The following is a 19,098-nucleotide window of genomic DNA, read 5'->3' as shown; positions in this document are numbered from 1 at the left end:
ATTCTACAGAACTTGTAGATTTACTGATACTGACGTCAATATGCAAATAAAGAAAAATAGAGGTGGAAAATGCACAAATAAGAAGGAAGTCAAATATGAAAATTAGTTTTAGAGAAATACACAAATGATGTGATGAGCTGAATGAGGGATGAGAGCAGATATAATAATCACGTAGTTTAAATCTGCAGACAGAAACATCAGACTCAGGACAGAAACACACGACCTCTAAAGTAAGAACATGTTCATTCTTCAAACACAATTAGACTTTCAGATGTTAATATTGTCTGAATGATTGTGTTTCATTAATGTTACTGAAATGATCAAATGATCGAGTTTTTCACTGTGTTTCTTCCTCAGAAATGGACCAAACTCTATATGTGATTCTTCTTCTCATTGGTGAGTGTGTTTATTGTATTATATATGGTTTATAGTTTCATCAGGTTATACCCTGTTATGAAAAGCATTAAATCAAACGCTCTCTTTCACAGCTCTCTGCTCCGTATCTGAATGTGTTCAGCGTCAGTATCACTTTATAAACGTGAAGAAGAACTGGACTGAAGCTCAGAGATTCTGCAGAGAGAATCACACAGATCTGGCCACCGTTGACAACATGAACGACATGAACGAGCTGAAGAAGAGTGTGAATGATAGAGGTGTTCAGAATGTCCGGATTGGGCTGCAGAGGGCGAGTGTTGATAAATGGCAGTGGTCTTCAGGTGAACCTGCGCTCTATCTGAACTGGGGATCTGGACAACCTGATGGCAAAGATGAGTGTGCTATGATGACAAATGGAGAATGGAATGATTGGTCATGTAGTAACAGCCTGACTTTCATCTGCAGTTCATCTAACAGTAAGTGCAGCTCCATACAATCACAATAAACAATAGTTCATAGAAATATACACCATACACTGTACAAAATTTGAACGCAATAAATGCTTCTACTTTTTAATGTAAAAAAATATAGGTGAGACTATGGATATTTGTCCAACTTGCAACTTTTGTACAGAAAATAAACCGATATTGAACACTGATGTTTTGTTGCTGATAACTGTGGGAATTTGCCATTAGAAAGCCCAGATAAAAAAAAAATTCCGCAAAATGTGATATGTTCAAAAATATCAAACATTGTTTTGACCAACATAAACTGTAATGAATTAATGAATCCATAAAATCTCAACATATAATAGACATGACAACTTGCCCCATCTTGATATTTATGAACAAAACTCGTGTCCTGAGAACAAAGTTCAGTGCTTGTCTTTTCAGTGTGATTTTTATTTTCTTCAATTGTTACCTGTATTACAAAAATTATAGTTATTTTGATTTGGAGATTGTAATCCCAAATTACAACATTTCCAAAACTGGATTTTTGGACTGGACCACAATTTTGCTTGTGGTTCTCCCCTCACAAACCTTTTCACATGATGAACACAAAAGACACTGTACTACACAGTACAACACACACATACACACACAAAGAACCAAAATTATTCTCAACAGCATCCCGTCTTTGGTCTGGGACAGGCCAGAGGATCTCGTCCTCATCACAGGCTATATTGGCCCTAGTCAGGCAGCGGGGGGGGGGGGGGGGGGGGGGGGGGAATCCTCCTGCATCAGCTGAAATATTTGCCAGGCTTCTTCCATTTCATCATCTCTGTGTCCTAGAAAAATAGAAATACTGATTACTGTAACTGTAACACATCCTTTTACAAAATGGAAGCATTCAGAAAAATCTATCTGTATGTGAGGCAATCTGATGCATTTCTTTTTATTACAGTAGTGTAGGGCAACAGCTACAGTTCATGTATGTGTTGTAACAGCACAGTGTACAGCTCTCAGTTACAGTAGAGAACAGTCTGAAGCACATCTACTGTACCTGCTCTTCTCCATGAAGGTTCTTATGATCGAGGCGACGGTGAAGTCCTCCTCCTCCTCCTCCTCCTCCTCCTCCTCCACCTCCTCCTCTTCCTCCTCCTCTTCCTCCTCCTCCACTCCAGTGTCCTCAACCTCTTCCTTTATGTCTTTCTGGATCCACACTGTAAACCCTAATAAGTTGAGACTACTCAAATGATTTGAGGAAAGTGTTTCCCTCAGTTCAATTGAGTAATGGGGAAATTGACAACTCAATTTAATTGAGTTGGCCTAATATGGTCGCTTCATTGAAGTAACTCAATCATTTAAGTTATCTGTACTTAATGTTTAACTATAGATAACTTAAATGTTTAAGTACATATAACTTAAAAAGGCAAAGACTAAACTCAAACTTTCCTGTTTATACAGTATATCGTTTCCTTGTATTAAATCATTAAAACAAGTATTGTTTTTCACATCAACCACTTTATTAGGTTTATACAGCATTTACATTAATTTAACAGAAACATTTCTCATAACAATATGCTCATATTTTTAAGACACACAAACATCAAAATTTAGTGTTTTAACAGTAAGCTCATATTTTTAAAAGACAAACAAAATCATAAGCAAATTTTTTAGTTGCATTTTTTTAAAGACACAAACAAAATAAGCTAATTTCTAACACATTTAACACAAACATCAAATAAGCAATTTTTAGGTCACATTTTTAAAAGACACATGAACAAAATCATAAGCTAATTTTTAACAGTTGCATTTTTAAAAGACACATGAACAACAAAATAAGCTAATTTCTAACACAAACATCAAAATCATAAGATAATTTTTAAGTGACATTGTTAAAAGACACAAACAAAATAAGCTCATTTCTAACAGTCACATTTTTAAGGCACACAAACATCAAAATCGTAAGCTCATTTTTTAAACACATTGCAAGGAACTGACACATCTACCAAAAATACGTTTTTTTTTAAGGGATGTCTGTAGTCGTTCCACAAAATCGTGCAACAAATTTCAGTGTTCTGTCATCGAGAAAATTACATCGCCCCCTAGAAAAAGCCGTTGCATTCTGCTGGTAAAAGTCTTACTGGCCGCTGCATCATATTTTATTTTTTGTTGAATGCATGTGCTGATCACGTTTTCTCCATTTTAACCAAACAGATGGTTAGCCAAAGATTGTATTTTAGGCTGCAGGTCTTTCTGCCCCATGGAAAGGAGGATGCGTTGAATAAATTCAAATGTGTACTTTAGAGACTTTGGGTAATTCAGGTGTAAACTATAAATTAGCCCGAACAGAAGGCACATTGCTTCAGGAAGGTCATGCAGATTGTCCATCACCACTTTTCCCTCAATTACTATACCAATGGACAAGGGAGACAAATGCAGAGAGTTGAGGGGCTGAAGAGTCATCCCATCTTCCACTAGTACAATCCCCACTGGCACATCAAGATTAGAGCTGCGATCATCGGACATCTAGTGAAGATGAATAAACATTAAATTTAAATTAATTCACATGCATGTAAGCTCATGTACATTTCAAAGGGTGCAACTTAACCTTAAGGGATAGTTCACCCAAAAATGAAAATTCTGTCATTAACAGGGTGTCTACAGATATAAACAAGTTAAATTTAAGACTTTTTAAGACATTTTTAATGCCACTTTGAATGAAATTTAAGACCAAACCTTTGATGGAAATACACATTATATTACATGCGTATATGTAATATTTAACCTAAGTAAGTAATTGAAATAATTTTATATTCATTACTTGTTTATTGAACTAAAATCAATGTAACATTTGCAATCGTGAGAATATTCAGCAAAATAGCTCCTGTCATGTTATGTTACTCAGGGTTTTTCCTGGCTCAAAATGAGGCGGAGGTGGTAAAATCCTAATAATGTATTTTAATAATGAGATATTTAAATTTGTATTTTTTGTAGATCATCATATAGCCAAATGTGTTTCCCACATTATTTTTGTGGGTGGAGCTTGGTACCTCTAGGGGAGTCCGGGGCGGCAAATAAAATTTTGTACATTTTAAAGATAAATTCATTAATCTGGTGCACTTTGAGTCACCCGAATCCACTGTTAAAAATAGATAATCCACCCGCAAATCACCCATATTCTTTGATTTAGATATCTGCATCTGATCATCACATTACAATTATTCAAATTCTCAGTATTAAGCATGACAATATGGTAACATATCACACTGAAGTAGGCTGATGTAAAATGAACATTTATTTAAAATAAAAGTTCTTCTTTTGGCAAAATTACATTTCCTTAATAGCCTAAAAGGAGACTTTACTCCCTTCAAGCTTAAATTGTCAATGTTTCATTACATCACTTGCAAGTGACATTTCCAGCTGGCGTAACGTTATATTATTGTGGAAGTTTTAAAGAATGCTCCCTGCATAATAGTCCATTGGCGCGTTTGACCAATTTGTCAATTTGAGACCCGCCCTCCTTAGTTACTGTTGCTATGTCCGACAAGCTAGGCCGTTCTCACGCGGCCACACTATGTTCTCACGCAGTGAAAAATAGGCTACATCGCGGGGCAGAGAGGAGACTGACAACACGCTGACAGACAGTACAGACCAGGTTACTTTTCGGTTACGTTTGATATTAAACATATTAAACAAAGTCTCACCTTTCAAATTTGGTCATTTTTTAAAAGAAATTAAAACAATAAATACCGTTTTGTGGCTCTTTAATGTGTCATGACAGATCGCTGTAGAGCATCAGTTAAAGCTGCTCGTGAACCTATCATCTCTACCTTCTAGTTAATTTATAGCCTCAAATAAACATGAACAAACATAAGAAGGAATGTTGTTTTAACCACGGAAAGACGTCAGTACACTCCGTTTTTCAAGTTCAAATCCTCCCATGTTAATCTATCCTGACTGCTTTGTCGGACAAAATGGCGGATGGCAAAGTATGATTGGTCAGATCACCTGTCAATCAAGCTCCCTGCGAAGGGTCAAACTTAACCGCATTTATACCTTGTCCATCCGTATAAAATAAAACCTTTTACAGACAATAAAGTACAATTTACAGGTGTGTTATACATTAACTTACCAGCTAACGTTAACTCCGTGGGCCTAGGCTATACGACTCTCTCCCCCTCCGCGCCTGATTCATGACCGCCTGCCTGATAGTGCCGCTGGGGGAGGATAATAGGAAATACAGCGGGAAAGTTAGCACTAAATGTTCTTACAGAAAGTTAGTAGCTCAACCGTGTTTACAACTCGCAAATTATCTAAAAATAAGCAAAATGTACGTATATTTTAAAATTAACTTACCACTGAGTGTAGTCTGAGTCTTTCACGACGACTCTCTTCCCGCTTGCTTTACTGCCTGTCTGCTTGAACCGCTTGCCGGAGTAAAACGGGGAAAAAACATTAGAATAAAACGTGTAAGGCAATTACGATAAATGTATAAATGTGTTTAAATCTCTACTTACCTATTTAACTTTATTTCAGAAAACTGCAAGTGCCTCGAGAGGACTGCTGCTGCGTCGTCACACCAGAGCCGTTAAACATTCAGCACGACAAAAAAAATATTTTACCGCCTTGCGTTATATCGACCAATCAGCGCGATTGTCAAGGCAGAATTTCAAGCGCGACCAATCATTTTAAACAGAGACATAGCTAATAATTTAAATGAATTGAAATGTTGAGCTTACGACACTTAAAATATTAATTAGAAAGATTTCTGCTGCCAAATGAGTAAGTTAAGCAGACCTGTTTAAGTTTTGATGCCAAAACTTTTTATTTTAAGTAATGTCAAGTTCTGATAACTTGATATCTTTAGTATGGACAACATTACTTGATATCAACATTATGGACAACATATGCATATTGTTCCAAAACCCAGTGAACTGACTCTGGCCCTTTTATCTTTCTATTGAAGGTTCTGATTGGTGTGTGATCAATTTTGACTCTTAGTGTTTCCACTTGAGTAATTGTGTGCGAACTGAGCTGAAGCTGTGCTGACTTGAGTGGACAATATTGAATGCTAGAGCTTTCTAAATAACAACATGGTGTAGGCAATGAGAAATGAAGGGATTTGTGTGTAGAGTTTAGCAGTGACAGTTCAACAAATCTGACTCATGTGTCAAAACATGGGAATAGTGTTAAAAGTTTAGGGAAATGGGTATGCATTTTGATAAATGGTTTTGAAATTTTTGTTCAAAAGCCTGGTTATAGTGTTTAAACAATCAAGGAAAACTGTAAGCCCATGTACCCTTTAAGCCCACTTTCAACTCTGAAGTCAAATAAAAAAAAAGAGAAAATAATATTTTATGCTGCTCTTTATTTTAAGCAATCCAATGATTTGTTTCTTCCCAGACATTTTTTATTGCACACCAATCACATTGGCAATGTTGAGTTAGCCTCACCCATGTGAAAGCTGTCTCAGGGGACCTCACACAAAGACACCCCAAAACTGGTGTTTCAGACCCTTCAGAAATCAACACATTTCTGCAATTTTCAGCTATTTCTTTGGTAACAACATGGATATTATGTCAAATAAGAGATAAATGTATTGTTTTTTTGTGTATGAACAAATAGTACTTTATCATTTTATATAATTTTCCTTTAAATGGAAAGATGAGTTTTATTAGCTTGCGTTCAAAGCTAATCTCCAGGTCAAACCATTAGCCTTACAGAAAGATAGACTGCCAAAGAATTAAGCATGTGAACTGCAAACAATAAATGTTGTGTGATTCATTTTACATTCATTTACATGTAAATTAATTTTAATTTATACATTTAATTTATAAATTGTTTTGTAGAGAAGATTATTTTCATAAATTAACATTTTTTTAAATGGGCTTAAATGGTACAGTGCCACAAAACACATGCAAACTATAGACAACACAAGCTAACCTTGAATGAAAAAAAAAAAAAAAACGTAACATTTCTCAATGTGGGCACAATGAAAATTACTATGATACTTAGTCCACAGTATATTTAAGCTCCATGCATGTATTTGTAAACATATCTTACATTTTTAAAGGAAAACATTGTCTTTTTTCACCATTACTCACTGTGGAACCATTAAAGCCCACCTTATGTGTTTCAATGAGGAATCCCTCTAACTGCAAACTTTGATACATTTTCTGAAAATGTTTAATGATAACATTTCTTTGTGTGCTTTTACCTTACTAACCTTTTAACCTCACCTTACTTACTACCTTTATTTACAACTATATTTAGATAGGCTACAAATTAAACACATTCATTCAAATGAGATAGAGCCCGTTTGTCCTAAAGCCCCTTATGTGTAACCGGGCATAATTCGGGAGCCAAGGCGAGTTAAGGCTTGAGATTCCGGGCATGGAGAGGTACATTCCCCACAGTCCTGAGCCCATGGGACCGTCCGGCTCCGAGATACCGCTACTTGCTGTCCAGCTTTGACCAGGCAAAACTCAGGACCCAAGCCGATTTGGGGCTCCGGACTCCGGGCATGGAGGGGTCACCCAGTGGGCCCCCTATACCGGGAGTATTGGGCCCTAACTCGGCTTTCTTCCTGAGATATGGTCACTTCCTGTGGAACTGATTGGGCATAACTCTGGAACCAAGCTGACTTAAGGCTCCATACTCCAGGCATGAGGGGCCAACTATAGGAGACCCCTAACCCCAGAGTCTGGAGCTCCAACTCGGCTTGGCTCCTGAGATACACCCGGTCAAACTTCCAGCTTGACTCCATCCCACCCAGGGCTCTAGTCAATCATTAACAAAAGGATTTTTTTTTTTTTATACTTCCCTGTTTTACTTTTTTAAAATCAATACATTTTTAGACAAACCAATTAAAAGACAAACACTAAAAATAATATTGCAACAATATTAATTTGTATATTTTGGTACTTTACAAATATAACATTTTTGGATGAAATATTTACTGACTTATTTCTAAGGACTAGTTAACCTGCAGTTTAACATCTTCATCTGTTTGATGTTTCTCTCATCTCTCTGTGTGTCTGAATCCAGAATCCCAGAAAACCGTGTCACAAAACATGATGGAGAAATATAAAGTTGCAATAAAATTATCAGGAAAATTCACAAATGTTACTTCATATTAAATCAGCAAAATCATCATAAATATTTTGTGCATATTTAATATATCATCAGCTGTAGAAACAGTCTTTGAACGTGTTTCTGATGCTTCCACCACTGCTCTTATTCACATGCAAACTATAAACCGAAGTAGGAATAATGAACAAACTGATTTTTTCTTTTTCTTAAAGTGAACACAGGACTCGTCTTTGTCAATCAGACGATGAAATGGAGAGACGCTCAGAGTTACTGCAGACAGAATCACATTGATCTGGTCAGTGTGAGGAACCAGGATGAGAATCAACAGATTCAGAAGTTCATCAATGATAGTCACATATCTAATGATGTCTGGATCGGTCTGTTCAGAGTCAGAGACCCATGGCAGTGGTCAGATCAGAGTAACTCCTCATTCAGATACTGGGCTTCTGGTGAACCTAATAATGGTGGAGGTGTTGAAAACTGTATAGTGCTCGATCCAAACGCTCAGGGTCAATGGTATGACGGCTCTTGCGACATCCAACTTCCTTTTGTGTGTCATGAAGGTGAGCAGATCCTCACAAACACACACAATCCATCCATCACCTCCAGATATCTTAAAGTTCACGCTACATGTCTGACATGACAGATTCCTCCACAGTGTTTGTTTTGCATGTTGTTTTTGATCATTCTCTCTCTAGTTTTTGCTTGTGGTTTGTTTTGTGTCCAGATAAACTGATTCTGATCAAAGAGAATCTGACGTGGCCTGAAGCTCTGAGATACTGCAGACAGAATTATACGGATCTGGTCTCGGTTCATTCAGTCGAGATGCAGCATCGTGTGATGAATGTGGTTAAACGTGCGTCTACTGAGGCGGTGTGGTTGGGTTTACGTCACTCCCGTATTCTGGGCATCTGGTACTGGTTGATCGGAGAGACCGTGTGCTATCAGAACTGGGCTCCAGGAGAGGAGGACTGTGTGTCTGCAGTGAGATCTGGAGCAGTTCAGTCTAGAGGAGATCAGCGCTGGATCAGCCGTCCTGAACACCACAAACTCAACTTCATCTGCAGCAGATCTGAGGAGTGAAGGATTTGTTTGTGTTCTTTCATAACTGGCTGTTTTTTTTTAACTGGCAAACACTTCTTGTACTGTTTTATCAGTGCTTATATCAATTTACAATGATAATTTCTGTTACTGAAGATAGTCTTTTTAATAAAAGATTTGAAAATACTCTTGTGCAATATATATATATTAGGGCTGGGAACCGATTCAAAATAAATAAATAATTAATCGCACAATTTGCTGTGATTTAGCGCAATTAATTGCATTTTCCCCCAAGCTTGTAATCATCAATATTTAAACGTAGAATCGCCTCATTTACATTTATTCATTTAGCTGACACTTTTATCCAAAGCGACTTACAATTGCTATATATGTCAGAGGTTGCACACCTCTGGAGCAACTATGGGTTAAGTGTCTTGCTCAGGGACACATTGGTGTCTCACAGTGGATTCGAACCCGGGTCTCTCACACCAAAGGCATGTGTCTTATCCACTGCGCCACACCACCCCCTTGTTAAATTAAACAACACAAAGGAAGTATATTTTAAATAATATTTTATTTTATCATCTTGTGAACTGTAAACAGACTCTCCTCAGAACCACAGAGCAGTTGTTCCCATCAAATTAAATGCGTGCAGCAACATTATATACTGCAGTAACGTGGATTGGCGGGGCCCTCCTGTAGCCGTTTGCAAGCAGCTTTCACGTCATGTTCACACAGCAGCAGAATACGAAATCACACCCGTACATTTTCAGGATTCACAACTGCATTATCGGAAAGCCCTTGCTCTGTGTGAACGGAACCAGACTGGACAACTATAGCTGTATGTCATACAGTATGAGAGAGCTGTTCTGGTTTCAGTAACATGTAACGACAGAGATTTGATTTTGCTGCATTCACACTGTACAGCGAGACAAAGCGACAATTTCAATTAATTTCAATGGAGCAGTTAACAGCCACTCTATATTCTTATAATTTAGGATACGTCGGTCTCTGGGTGCTTTGCTTTTAAATGGTATTTTAAAGACAAATTGCTTCTATGTTATTTTAATTCAGCTTTGCAAATTGTACACACCATCTTTGTTTTGTCAAACGCGCCATCAGGCAACTTTTTAAATGCAAACATTCTCCTAAAACTCCATCCTTGTCCTTCTCCATCATGACAGGGTGACTTGGTTCGGCACACTCACACTAGCAGCCGCAACAGGAAGTCATTAAAACGAGACAAAAAAAGGCAACGCATTAATTCTCCCAGCCCTAATATAGGCCTGTGTGTGTGTGTGTGTGTGTGTGTGTGTGTGTGTTTTAAAGACCCCATGAAATCAAAATGCATTTTAATATTCGGCTTTATTTCAATTTTAAATTTAGTCACTTCCAGAAACGACTCAATATTTTTGACACAGTCTGTTCAATCCAATGTACTTGCAGTCAACTAGAAAGTAGAAGATGGGTTTAGAATAAAATCTTGGGATGGGATCTTGGTGTTTTGGTGGTTTGGAACTTTCTTCTAATCACTCCTGTGTTTTGCACTGGTCATACAATAAAAATGACTTGTTTAAAAAGTGATTGTGAGCATCGATGTTTGTCTCAATGAAATATAGTTTATTCTTAAAGGACAAAGTGGAAGTTGAGTATAAAATATCTTGTGAACTGTATTTGATGTTGAAACTAATTCAAAGGAGCACCAGCTCAACTGAACTGACTTAAAATAATTATTTTACATTTATAAAAAACCCAAACACACACACACAAAATGTTTACTAATAAAAGACATATCCAGTACATCTCAACATGAATTTGTGGTATGCCACATGTACTCTAACATATGATGTTTTATTAACAAAGTTCAGGAGGAGCACGTTCAGATAATTAACACGAGTGGAGAACAATCATCGATAAGAGGTGTATATATATATATATATATATATATTCAGCAGTCTCACCTCTGTTCATTGACAGTTTAGCAGCATCCCTCCACCACCCCTTCTCCACACTTCTAGTCCTAACCATTTACATACTGTCACGATCCACACACCAAGGAAAGGGAGAGAAACAGGTGGATCCAAATACAACACTTTTATTTGTAGGGCAATCCAATTCGTCGTCATCCATGCAGGGGTCAAAATCCATGTCAGCAGTTCAATAACAAAATAAACAAACAAGGAACGGAACAAAACAAACTCAAACCAGGAAACAGACTTCAAGAAGTGTAAGTGACATACCACAATGACTCCGTAACAAGGACTAAAACAGACAGGGTATTTATACACAGAACTAAACAATGTAATGGGAAACAGCTGCGTGCAATGAGTGAAAAGGGACAGCTGAGTGCAATGATGAGACAAGGATCATGGGGAATGTAGTTCAAGAATGTGACAGACACCGTGGGGAAGGAGGACATCTAGTGGTGACCCAGGGAACACAAACCAGACACTGTGACACATACGGGGGGAGTACTCTGGGTTCGGGCCGAACTCCCCCCGGACAGCACGCCAAATACACATTAAACTTTACTCCCTCTAAATCTATGTAAGTGCAAAGTCAGCAAATTTTGTGTAAAGTAAATATTTACAGCAAGACAATGAACACATGAAACCAAAGTTGTAAACAACTGCTTTTTCTGTAGTTTCATGACCGACTTAAACAATTATGAAAATGAAGCATTAATGAAATTTTTTATAAAAAAAACTTCTGCTGTTGTGAAAGATTACTGTAATGCATTAACATAAAGAGATCTGTGTGAACTCTTCTAAAAAATTCTACAACATCTTTTGCGCAAACCTCAACAACGCTGACAATAAAAAAATATATATAGTCAAATCTAAACTTAAATTAATTTAACTAATTTAAATGTGTTAATGCTAAAACACACTTCTGATCAGTGATTAGACTTCAGATGTGAACAGTGAATAAGAGCACTTCCCAATGTTAAATACAGGAAACATCTGATGATATTCTGTACTGACGTCCTCTACTGCAATAAAACTTTTCCCAGCCAGTTTTGTCCTCAGTTTCCATGTAGGTCCAACATGGGAAATGAACACTGCTCACTGTGCACACTATAGGGCGTTAAATGTGACACTGAACCAGTGTTGGAGTTAATGAAATAATTAAGTGATTAATTGAGTGATGATTGAACATTATTGAAGATATCTGCTGTTAACAAGCAGAATCACTGAAGGACAGAGATTTTAGCGAAACACATGAACCACAAATGACTTCAGCCACAGCCACAGCCATATGCCGAGCTCACACTGCACGATTTTTGTCAGTAGTCAGGTCACTGTTCTTTTCACACTGCGTGACTATCTGGGGTAACACTCAGTTTCTGCTGTGTGCACTGAACGATGGATCGGCGACAGGTGGTTTCACAATGCATGACTTTACAAAAGAAAGAACACCACGTTTCACAACCAAACGCACGTGAGAAGTGATAAGGAAATAACGCAAGATCACACAATTGATTTTAAAAATGATAGCTTGCAATAAGCTTACGATCCAAATTGTCGATGTGCTGATTTGTAGCGAAAAGGAGAAGGACATAAATTACATAGAGGAGGACATGATTGGGGAGACGCGGGGAGCAAGGATTGTGTGTTCTGCAAGAGTTGGAGGTAAATAAACTATTTTGCAATGTTCTTCTGTTGCTGCTGGTCAAGCAAATGATTGTGCTTTGTTTCTGTTTGATATAACTGTAAATATATCTATTAAAATACTGATATTCTGGTCTATAAATCCTCTTAGAACGGTGTTGTTACGAACTGCTCCGAGACAAGGTGTAGGATCCAAATGCAGTTTAGTTTAAAGCACCGTCGGCTGAATTTGGTCCTCGTCTGCCTTTTTTTGCCGATTTGATATGTTGAATCGGCATCGGAGCTTGTCAGTCAGTCAGTTCATCTGATCATTCTGATTGGCTGTTCAGCCAGCGAACCAGTGCACGAGACAAAAAAAATTTAGGTGACGAAGCAAGAAAACAACGAAGTCAAGAGAGGCAACATACAGAACGCTTTTCTCATTTGTTTGTATTTCTCATTCCGATTCGTGACTATTTAAAAAAGATATGGCTGAATTGAACGAGGCAAGTGAAGACGAATTGGTCAGCATGATCCAGGACAGACCGGCTTTGTTTGACATTACGGAAAAATGTAATGCCAACCGTGTGGCGAAAGATGAACTGTGGCGTGAGATCGAAAATAAAATTGTCATATCAGGTAAGATTTCCTATTTGGCAATCAAGGTCTTTAGAAAACTTGTTTGTTATTTTTCAATAGTCCATAATAAAAAAAAATAATAAAAAAGTGTTAGAGTTTTGTGTTGTGTGTGTGTGTGCATACCAAAATAATTTGGTTTATGGAAACAGGAAGTTATTAATGTGCTAGCATCTAGAATACGTCCTGTTAACAGTAGAACAAAAAGTAACATTTGTTGGCATTACAAATAGTCATGAAATTGACAATAACTAGGCATAATGCTTACAAAATGTGACTTTGTCCCTCAGAGAAAGAGCTCAAGAAGCGGTGGGATTCATTGTGAACCCAGTACATGCGTTATAAGAAACATGGACCCGATCAGGAAGTTCTGGATCTCAGAAGACTGGCAGGCAGCAATGGATCCTGAACCGCCTGCAGTTTCTAAAGCCTCACACAAAAATGAAGGAGAGCACTTCAAATCTAACTATCAGGGTAAATAAACAAATCTATATGTTTTTTTTTTTTAGAATAATTTTTTGTTGTTGTTGTTTTTGCCTTTTTTAAAAAAGTGGCCACTGATTGTTCAGATGGGTCTATTTACAAGTAACTCAGCATATTAACACAAGCCGTTAAATTAATTTGTCACATTATCTTCCACAGTGTGCCATAAAGTGCATCTGAATAGAGCCATTTCGCCAATTTGCAGGGCATTGTTTTACCTACGCCCTGTTATTGTTATAGGTGAACAATTGTAAGAATCTATGCTATCACATCGTTCGCATTTTGATTTTTATCTTTTTATGTTTTTTAAGGAACCCTCGGCTGATAGTGATTCCTGTTCACCCTCAGATGGTACCAACAGTGACACCTGGACTGGCACCCATGAAGAGCCCAGCTTCATTGAGGCTGAATTACGGCCCAGTACACCCTTGGCTGAATCCATGATCTGTGGAGCTGAGTCCACAGCCATGAGAAAGGAGCCTTTGCAAAGCACCTACACTAAACCAAGTACTCCAAGGCCTCCGGGAAAGTGCAGGAAGATGCAGGATGAATCCTCCAGTGAGGAGTCCACATACTTGATGCGCATCATCGGCAAAACTCTGGAAAAGTTGGCATCACAGGAAAACACCAATGATGCCATCTCAGCTTTCTGCAAAGATCTTGAACACAGAATGCGGAATTTGCCACCACATGTACTGCCACATTTCCAGCACGAGGTTGATGATTGCATTTTCAAATATTCAGTGGCCTACAACCATTCACTGGATGCATCTGTCAATCAGTTTACACACCTGTAATGTGTTATGCTGCAAAAGTGTAAACACATGTTTTAGCATATTGTAAGCTGTATTGTAAATATGTCAAGCACAGTTGTAATTTATATTATAGTTCTTGCACAATTCTATTTAGAATTTAAAGGGCACCTATTATGCAAAATTCACTTTTACATGGTGTTTGAACATAAATGTGTGTTGGCAGTGTGTGAGCAAAACCACCCTAGAATGATAAAAATCCACCCAGTGGTTTTTTTACAATCTCAATAAATCATAAGCAGTCTCAGAATGAGCTGTTCAGATTCGGTGCAATGTGACGTAGAATTGCACAAGCCCCTCCCACGACTGTTGATTGACACTGCAGTTTGAGCCTAGACCCGCCCTGAGTGAGCTGGACACAGAGTCCGCCATTGTTTCGACGCCGGAGCAGCTGTAGACAAGAATGTCTCCTAAGCGATTGAGGTGTGCTGTTGTTGGATGTAAGAATGAACATAGCAGTCTTCATTTACTCTCATTGTTACTCGAGGATGGATCAGTACTGTTTGTGATCCAGCTTACAGTCTCCGGAGCGACAGGCCTAGCGTTACTGACCACGGCAGAAATGAAAGTGAGAGCGTGCACTTTATGACAGCTCATCTAGTCATTTTACGGATATAAGGTTTACCAGTTTATTTAGCACCCACTGAAAAGGTGTGTATATATTTGTTTACTGTTAGTTGTAACGAGTGTTTTGTGTACTTTGCTGTGTAACTTATGTTGATGATAATGAAAGGGAGAGAGAGAGAGTTTATGGATAAGACTTTAATGCTCACTTCTTATACTGTGTTTATTCAGGTCTTACAGTGATTCTCTGGAGTAAAACTAACGCTTCATCTTTTGTGTGATGTACAATAAACTTCACTGAACTCGTCAGTATATTTTGGTCATCATTCGGACAGGGTCTGCTACAGCAGGTTTGTATTAATAGTGGATAAAAGCAGATGACAAGTAAATTATAACCATAATTAAACTAAACTATGCCTGTTCTATCTCCATACAGTATTCTCTGGCTCTGTGGGCATTATTGTCCGACTCCGAGTCGAAATGAACACCGCAACTGAGAGTTTCTGTTCTGATATTATCAGATGAGATTGTCCTGGTTCTGAGCGTGAGCTCGTGAGGCTCCGCCCCCTGGGCCGGCAGCAGCAGTTCATTTGCATTTAAAGGGCACACACTAAAACAGCGCTTTTTTCTGAGCCCCCAAAAAATGACAATTTAAACATGCTGTAAAAAATGATCTTTTGGGTATTTTGAGCTAAAACTTAACATACATACTCTGGGGACATCAGAGACTTATTTTACATCTTGTGAAAAGAGTCATAATAGGTGCCCTTTAAAGTATCTTCTATTTTTTGTCATTTTATATCATTGCCTTCTAGCTCATTTTTTGCCCATTGTTCTGAACATTGGAAAATAAAACACTTTGACTTTGGGTAAAAAGGTACTTGCATTCACAATTCTTTATGTAAAAAGAGATCACAAAACACATAGGGTCCTATTTTAACGATCTGAAACGCAAGTATCAAGCGCAAAACGCAAGTAACTTTGTGGGCGGGTCTTGGGCGCTGTTGCTATTATACCGGCGGGATAAATGACTCTTGCGCCCGATAAACGACTCTTGCGCCAAATCTAAAATGGGTTGGTCTGAAGTAGCTTCATTACTCATAGGTGTGGTTTGGGCGTAACGTGAAATAAACCAATCAGAGCGACATCTCACATTCCCTTTAAAAGCAGGTGCGCTTGTTCCATGGCGGCTTGCTATTATAACGGTGGATTTGCCAGGCGCACACCAGGAGCGGTTCACAGCCGAGGAGACCGACGTTCTCGTCAGGGCCGTAAAACACAGAGAAGTGACATTGTATGGGGATGGGACAAACCCACCCAAATTAGCTTCGGTTAAACAGGCGTATAAAAATTTGGGTAAATGTGTAAGCTAAATTTATGCCTATTTTTACACATCTTCATGGACACAACAATGATTTCCCTCGTGTGTTAATATTTTTCCTTGTAATAATGTATGGTTTTCTAAAAATGAGAACTGCTGCGTCTGTGTATAGATGAGATAAGCAAAGTTTTCTAAACCTGCAAAATTGCACCAGGGAACGTTTGCGCCGGAACATGCCTCCTCTTTGCGCTGAACCGCCCCAGGAGCGCAAGTTCATTCCCTAGTTTAGCGATGTGCGTCTGTGAAGGGAAAAGTCGGCTGTGCGCGGGTGCAAAATAGGAATGATACATGCGTCTGTGTACAAAGTCAATTGCGCTGGGTGCAAGGTAGGGCCCATAATGATGTAAAATCCTAACTTTTTTAATTTTGCAATTTCACACCATCGTCATAAAACAAAAACCAAGGTCAGTGACTGGAAACAAACAAGTTTGTCACATGCTTATATTTTGCCCCATTGAAAGAGGACTGCACCAATGTCTGAATGAAAGTACTGGCACAGTTTACCCCTGAGCTGTTTGGCGTGTGTTGTACTGTTGGTTGTGTGTGGCAGAGAGGCCTTCTGTAGGCCAGTGTATTGAAGGCTGTAGAATGCACTGATTGCTATTACGGTTCTAAATCACCTTAGAGTATTAATACACAATTAATGTCCAGTAACTAAGAGAGGAGTAAAGAAACCAGAGTCAAAGATCAAATTCACTCACTGTATTGATTGATAAATTTTCTCACAATGTCAACAAAATGTAAATATCACAATAAACAGATTAGGCCTACGTAAAATAAACAAACAATAAAAACAATGTGGTTATAGTCAAAAGATACAATTATATTAAGAGAGGGCAACGAAGTGGTGGTAATAAGTAAGTGTACTCAGTTTTAAGAAGTCCCAAGTTTTCCAGAGGAAGTCCACTTAATAGAAGAAGGGTGCAGAAACGTCGGTCCTCAGACGCGATGCCGTCTGGTCCTGATAGGGTTAATATGATGATGTTCAAAAGGGCCTGTAGCTTCGTGTGCTGTGATGTTCAGTGTGTGTTTGTGTGATATGGTCAGCTGGACAAATGTAGATAAACGTGTGTGTGTGGTTCTATAATAAAACAAACAAACTCAATTAGTATCTGTTAAATCTCATACAACAAAATGCTGCATTATTATCACTTCACGGGATTGAACGTGAAAGATCACAAACAGGTGATACTGATACATGCATAATATAGCAGCTGTTCTTTTATAACTGAAGAAATATCTTATTGATGCATTTAACACAATATCAAATAATGATTATGAGATAAAATAAATGTAAGATAAGCATTTACAGTCTGCAATGACGCACGCGCGGGTATTCACCACAGAAGTCCAACAACCTCAGGAGCGATCACACAACATCAGCCGCCCATCACTTATGAAATACCAAACTGCTCACCAGCTTTATTATCGATCTATAACTTTATGGCCTTCTGATGCACCTTAACTCGTCTCGTTTGTTCACAATAATAACTCGTCGCTCACCACATCTCTTCTTTCTTTCTTCAACTGCCGCGTATATGCGATCTCGCGTCATTCTCACAGAACTCGCGAGCCTTCCGATTTAAACTCCGCCTACTCAGCAGACGCAACACTTCAAAAGAACATTGTACAACTATACTATACTATAATAAGAACATATAACAGGACCATGGCCTTTTGCACACCAGGGTCTTGATCTAGTCCTTCCTGGTCGATTCCTGCCATGTATACTTCACAGCACTCTGTACGCAGAAAGTTGTGCAGAGCACAGCAAGCCAACACAATGTCCTCCACTTTGACAGTGTTTTGAATATTAATGGTGGTTAGAAAAACTCGAAAACGATTTGTCAGGATGTCAAATGCATTTTCAACCATCCTCCGAGCTCACGAAAGCCTGTAATTGAATATGCGTTGCTCTACAGATAGCCTGCGGTTCGGATATGGATTTGTGAGGTACTCCTTCAAGGGAAATGCCTAATCTGCCACAATGCAGTAATGGGCCAGCTGGTCAGATTAAGGAAGTGGTGCAGGTACAGGTATGTTCGATGTTCTTTTCTCCAAAGCATCCTGTAATGAAAATGTACGCTTGTAGTTGTAAAATGTCGATCCAGTTCCTGGTGGGAGACGAATGTTGATGTGCTTCCCATCCAGAGCACCCAGGCAGTTTGGGAAGTTCCCCTGAGCCTGGAATCCAATGGCAACTTGCTGCCATTCTTCCACTGTGTCTGGGCACTGAAAACAGTAAAATTAAAACAAAAATTAGTTTTATTTGTCAGACCCTTTATAACTCATAGACAATTTGGGATGTTTCACTGTCCAAATGTGTACAAACTGCACTATAAATGTTGAGAGAGAAAAAAAAAAAAAAAAAACATAGACATGCATACCTTCAGGTATTTCTCTTTTAAGACCTGGTAGATAGACATTCCCACTCGGAACTGTTAAGAAAGGCTCTTGAAGCTTTCTCCTGCAAAGTGTCATGATAGAATACTGGAAGCAATAGCAGGTAAAAATAGTGTTTATTTCGAACAGCAAGAACAAAAGTAATATCACTCAAAAGTCAGTGCTGAACGATCTCATGGGGACTGGCGATCCGATGCACGCAGGAAACCGGCAACCGACGCTCTCAGGAAACAGGCAAACAGACGCTCTCAGGGGAAGACAATCAGGCTCACTCT

At 38.5% G+C, this 19,098-nt stretch overlaps 2 protein-coding genes and 1 long non-coding RNA gene across 4 annotated transcripts; 2 read left to right on the top strand and 1 right to left on the bottom strand.

Moving 5' to 3' along the window:
• Positions 1 to 359: 359 nt before the first annotated feature.
• LOC311288461 (C-type mannose receptor 2-like) lies at positions 360 to 8,996 on the top strand (the record flags this gene model as incomplete). Its single annotated transcript, XM_084405880.1, has 4 exons — positions 360 to 396; positions 489 to 851; positions 8,126 to 8,476; positions 8,641 to 8,996. The coding sequence occupies 4 exons, from the start codon at positions 360 to 362 to the stop codon at positions 8,994 to 8,996; spliced, it is 1,107 nt and encodes a 368-aa protein (XP_084262006.1).
• LOC311287716 lies at positions 2,309 to 5,695 on the bottom strand. The gene is made up of 4 exons (XR_014626784.1): positions 5,339 to 5,695; positions 5,178 to 5,248; positions 4,954 to 5,038; positions 2,309 to 3,347 (listed from the first exon to the last, which is right to left on the bottom strand). It is a non-coding gene; the product is annotated as an uncharacterized lncRNA (long non-coding RNA).
• Positions 8,997 to 12,205: 3,209 nt separating the features above from the next.
• LOC311287714 (uncharacterized protein) lies at positions 12,206 to 14,928 on the top strand. Of its 2 annotated transcripts, XM_084404747.1 has the most exons (4): positions 12,206 to 12,586; positions 13,031 to 13,183; positions 13,471 to 13,654; positions 13,975 to 14,928. In XM_084404747.1, the coding sequence occupies exons 3-4, from the start codon at positions 13,622 to 13,624 to the stop codon at positions 14,458 to 14,460; spliced, it is 519 nt and encodes a 172-aa protein (XP_084260873.1). In that variant the 5' UTR covers positions 12,206 to 12,586; positions 13,031 to 13,183; positions 13,471 to 13,621; the 3' UTR covers positions 14,461 to 14,928. The 2 variants fall into 2 exon arrangements, with proteins under 2 accessions (XP_084260873.1, XP_084260872.1); XM_084404746.1 differs by lacking the exon at positions 12,206 to 12,586 and having other exon boundaries at positions 12,923 to 13,183.
• The last annotated feature ends 4,170 nt before the right edge of the window (positions 14,929 to 19,098 follow it).

The sequence above is a fragment of the Rutilus rutilus genome (assembly GCF_951802725.1).
Source record: "Rutilus rutilus genome assembly, chromosome: 3".
Classification (NCBI taxonomy): Eukaryota; Metazoa; Chordata; class Actinopteri; order Cypriniformes; family Leuciscidae; genus Rutilus; species Rutilus rutilus.
This window is presented reverse-complemented; position numbering and strand designations above follow the sequence as displayed.

Bases quoted from the DNA above. Each gene is read 5' to 3' on its own strand.
- LOC311287714 (XM_084404747.1), top strand. From the start codon at position 13,622: ATGAAGGAGAGCACTTCAAATCTAACTATCAGG. The intron at 13,655-13,974 runs GTAAATAAACAA...ATGTTTTTTAAG, and splicing joins CTTCAAATCTAACTATCAGG to GAACCCTCGGCTGATAGTGA.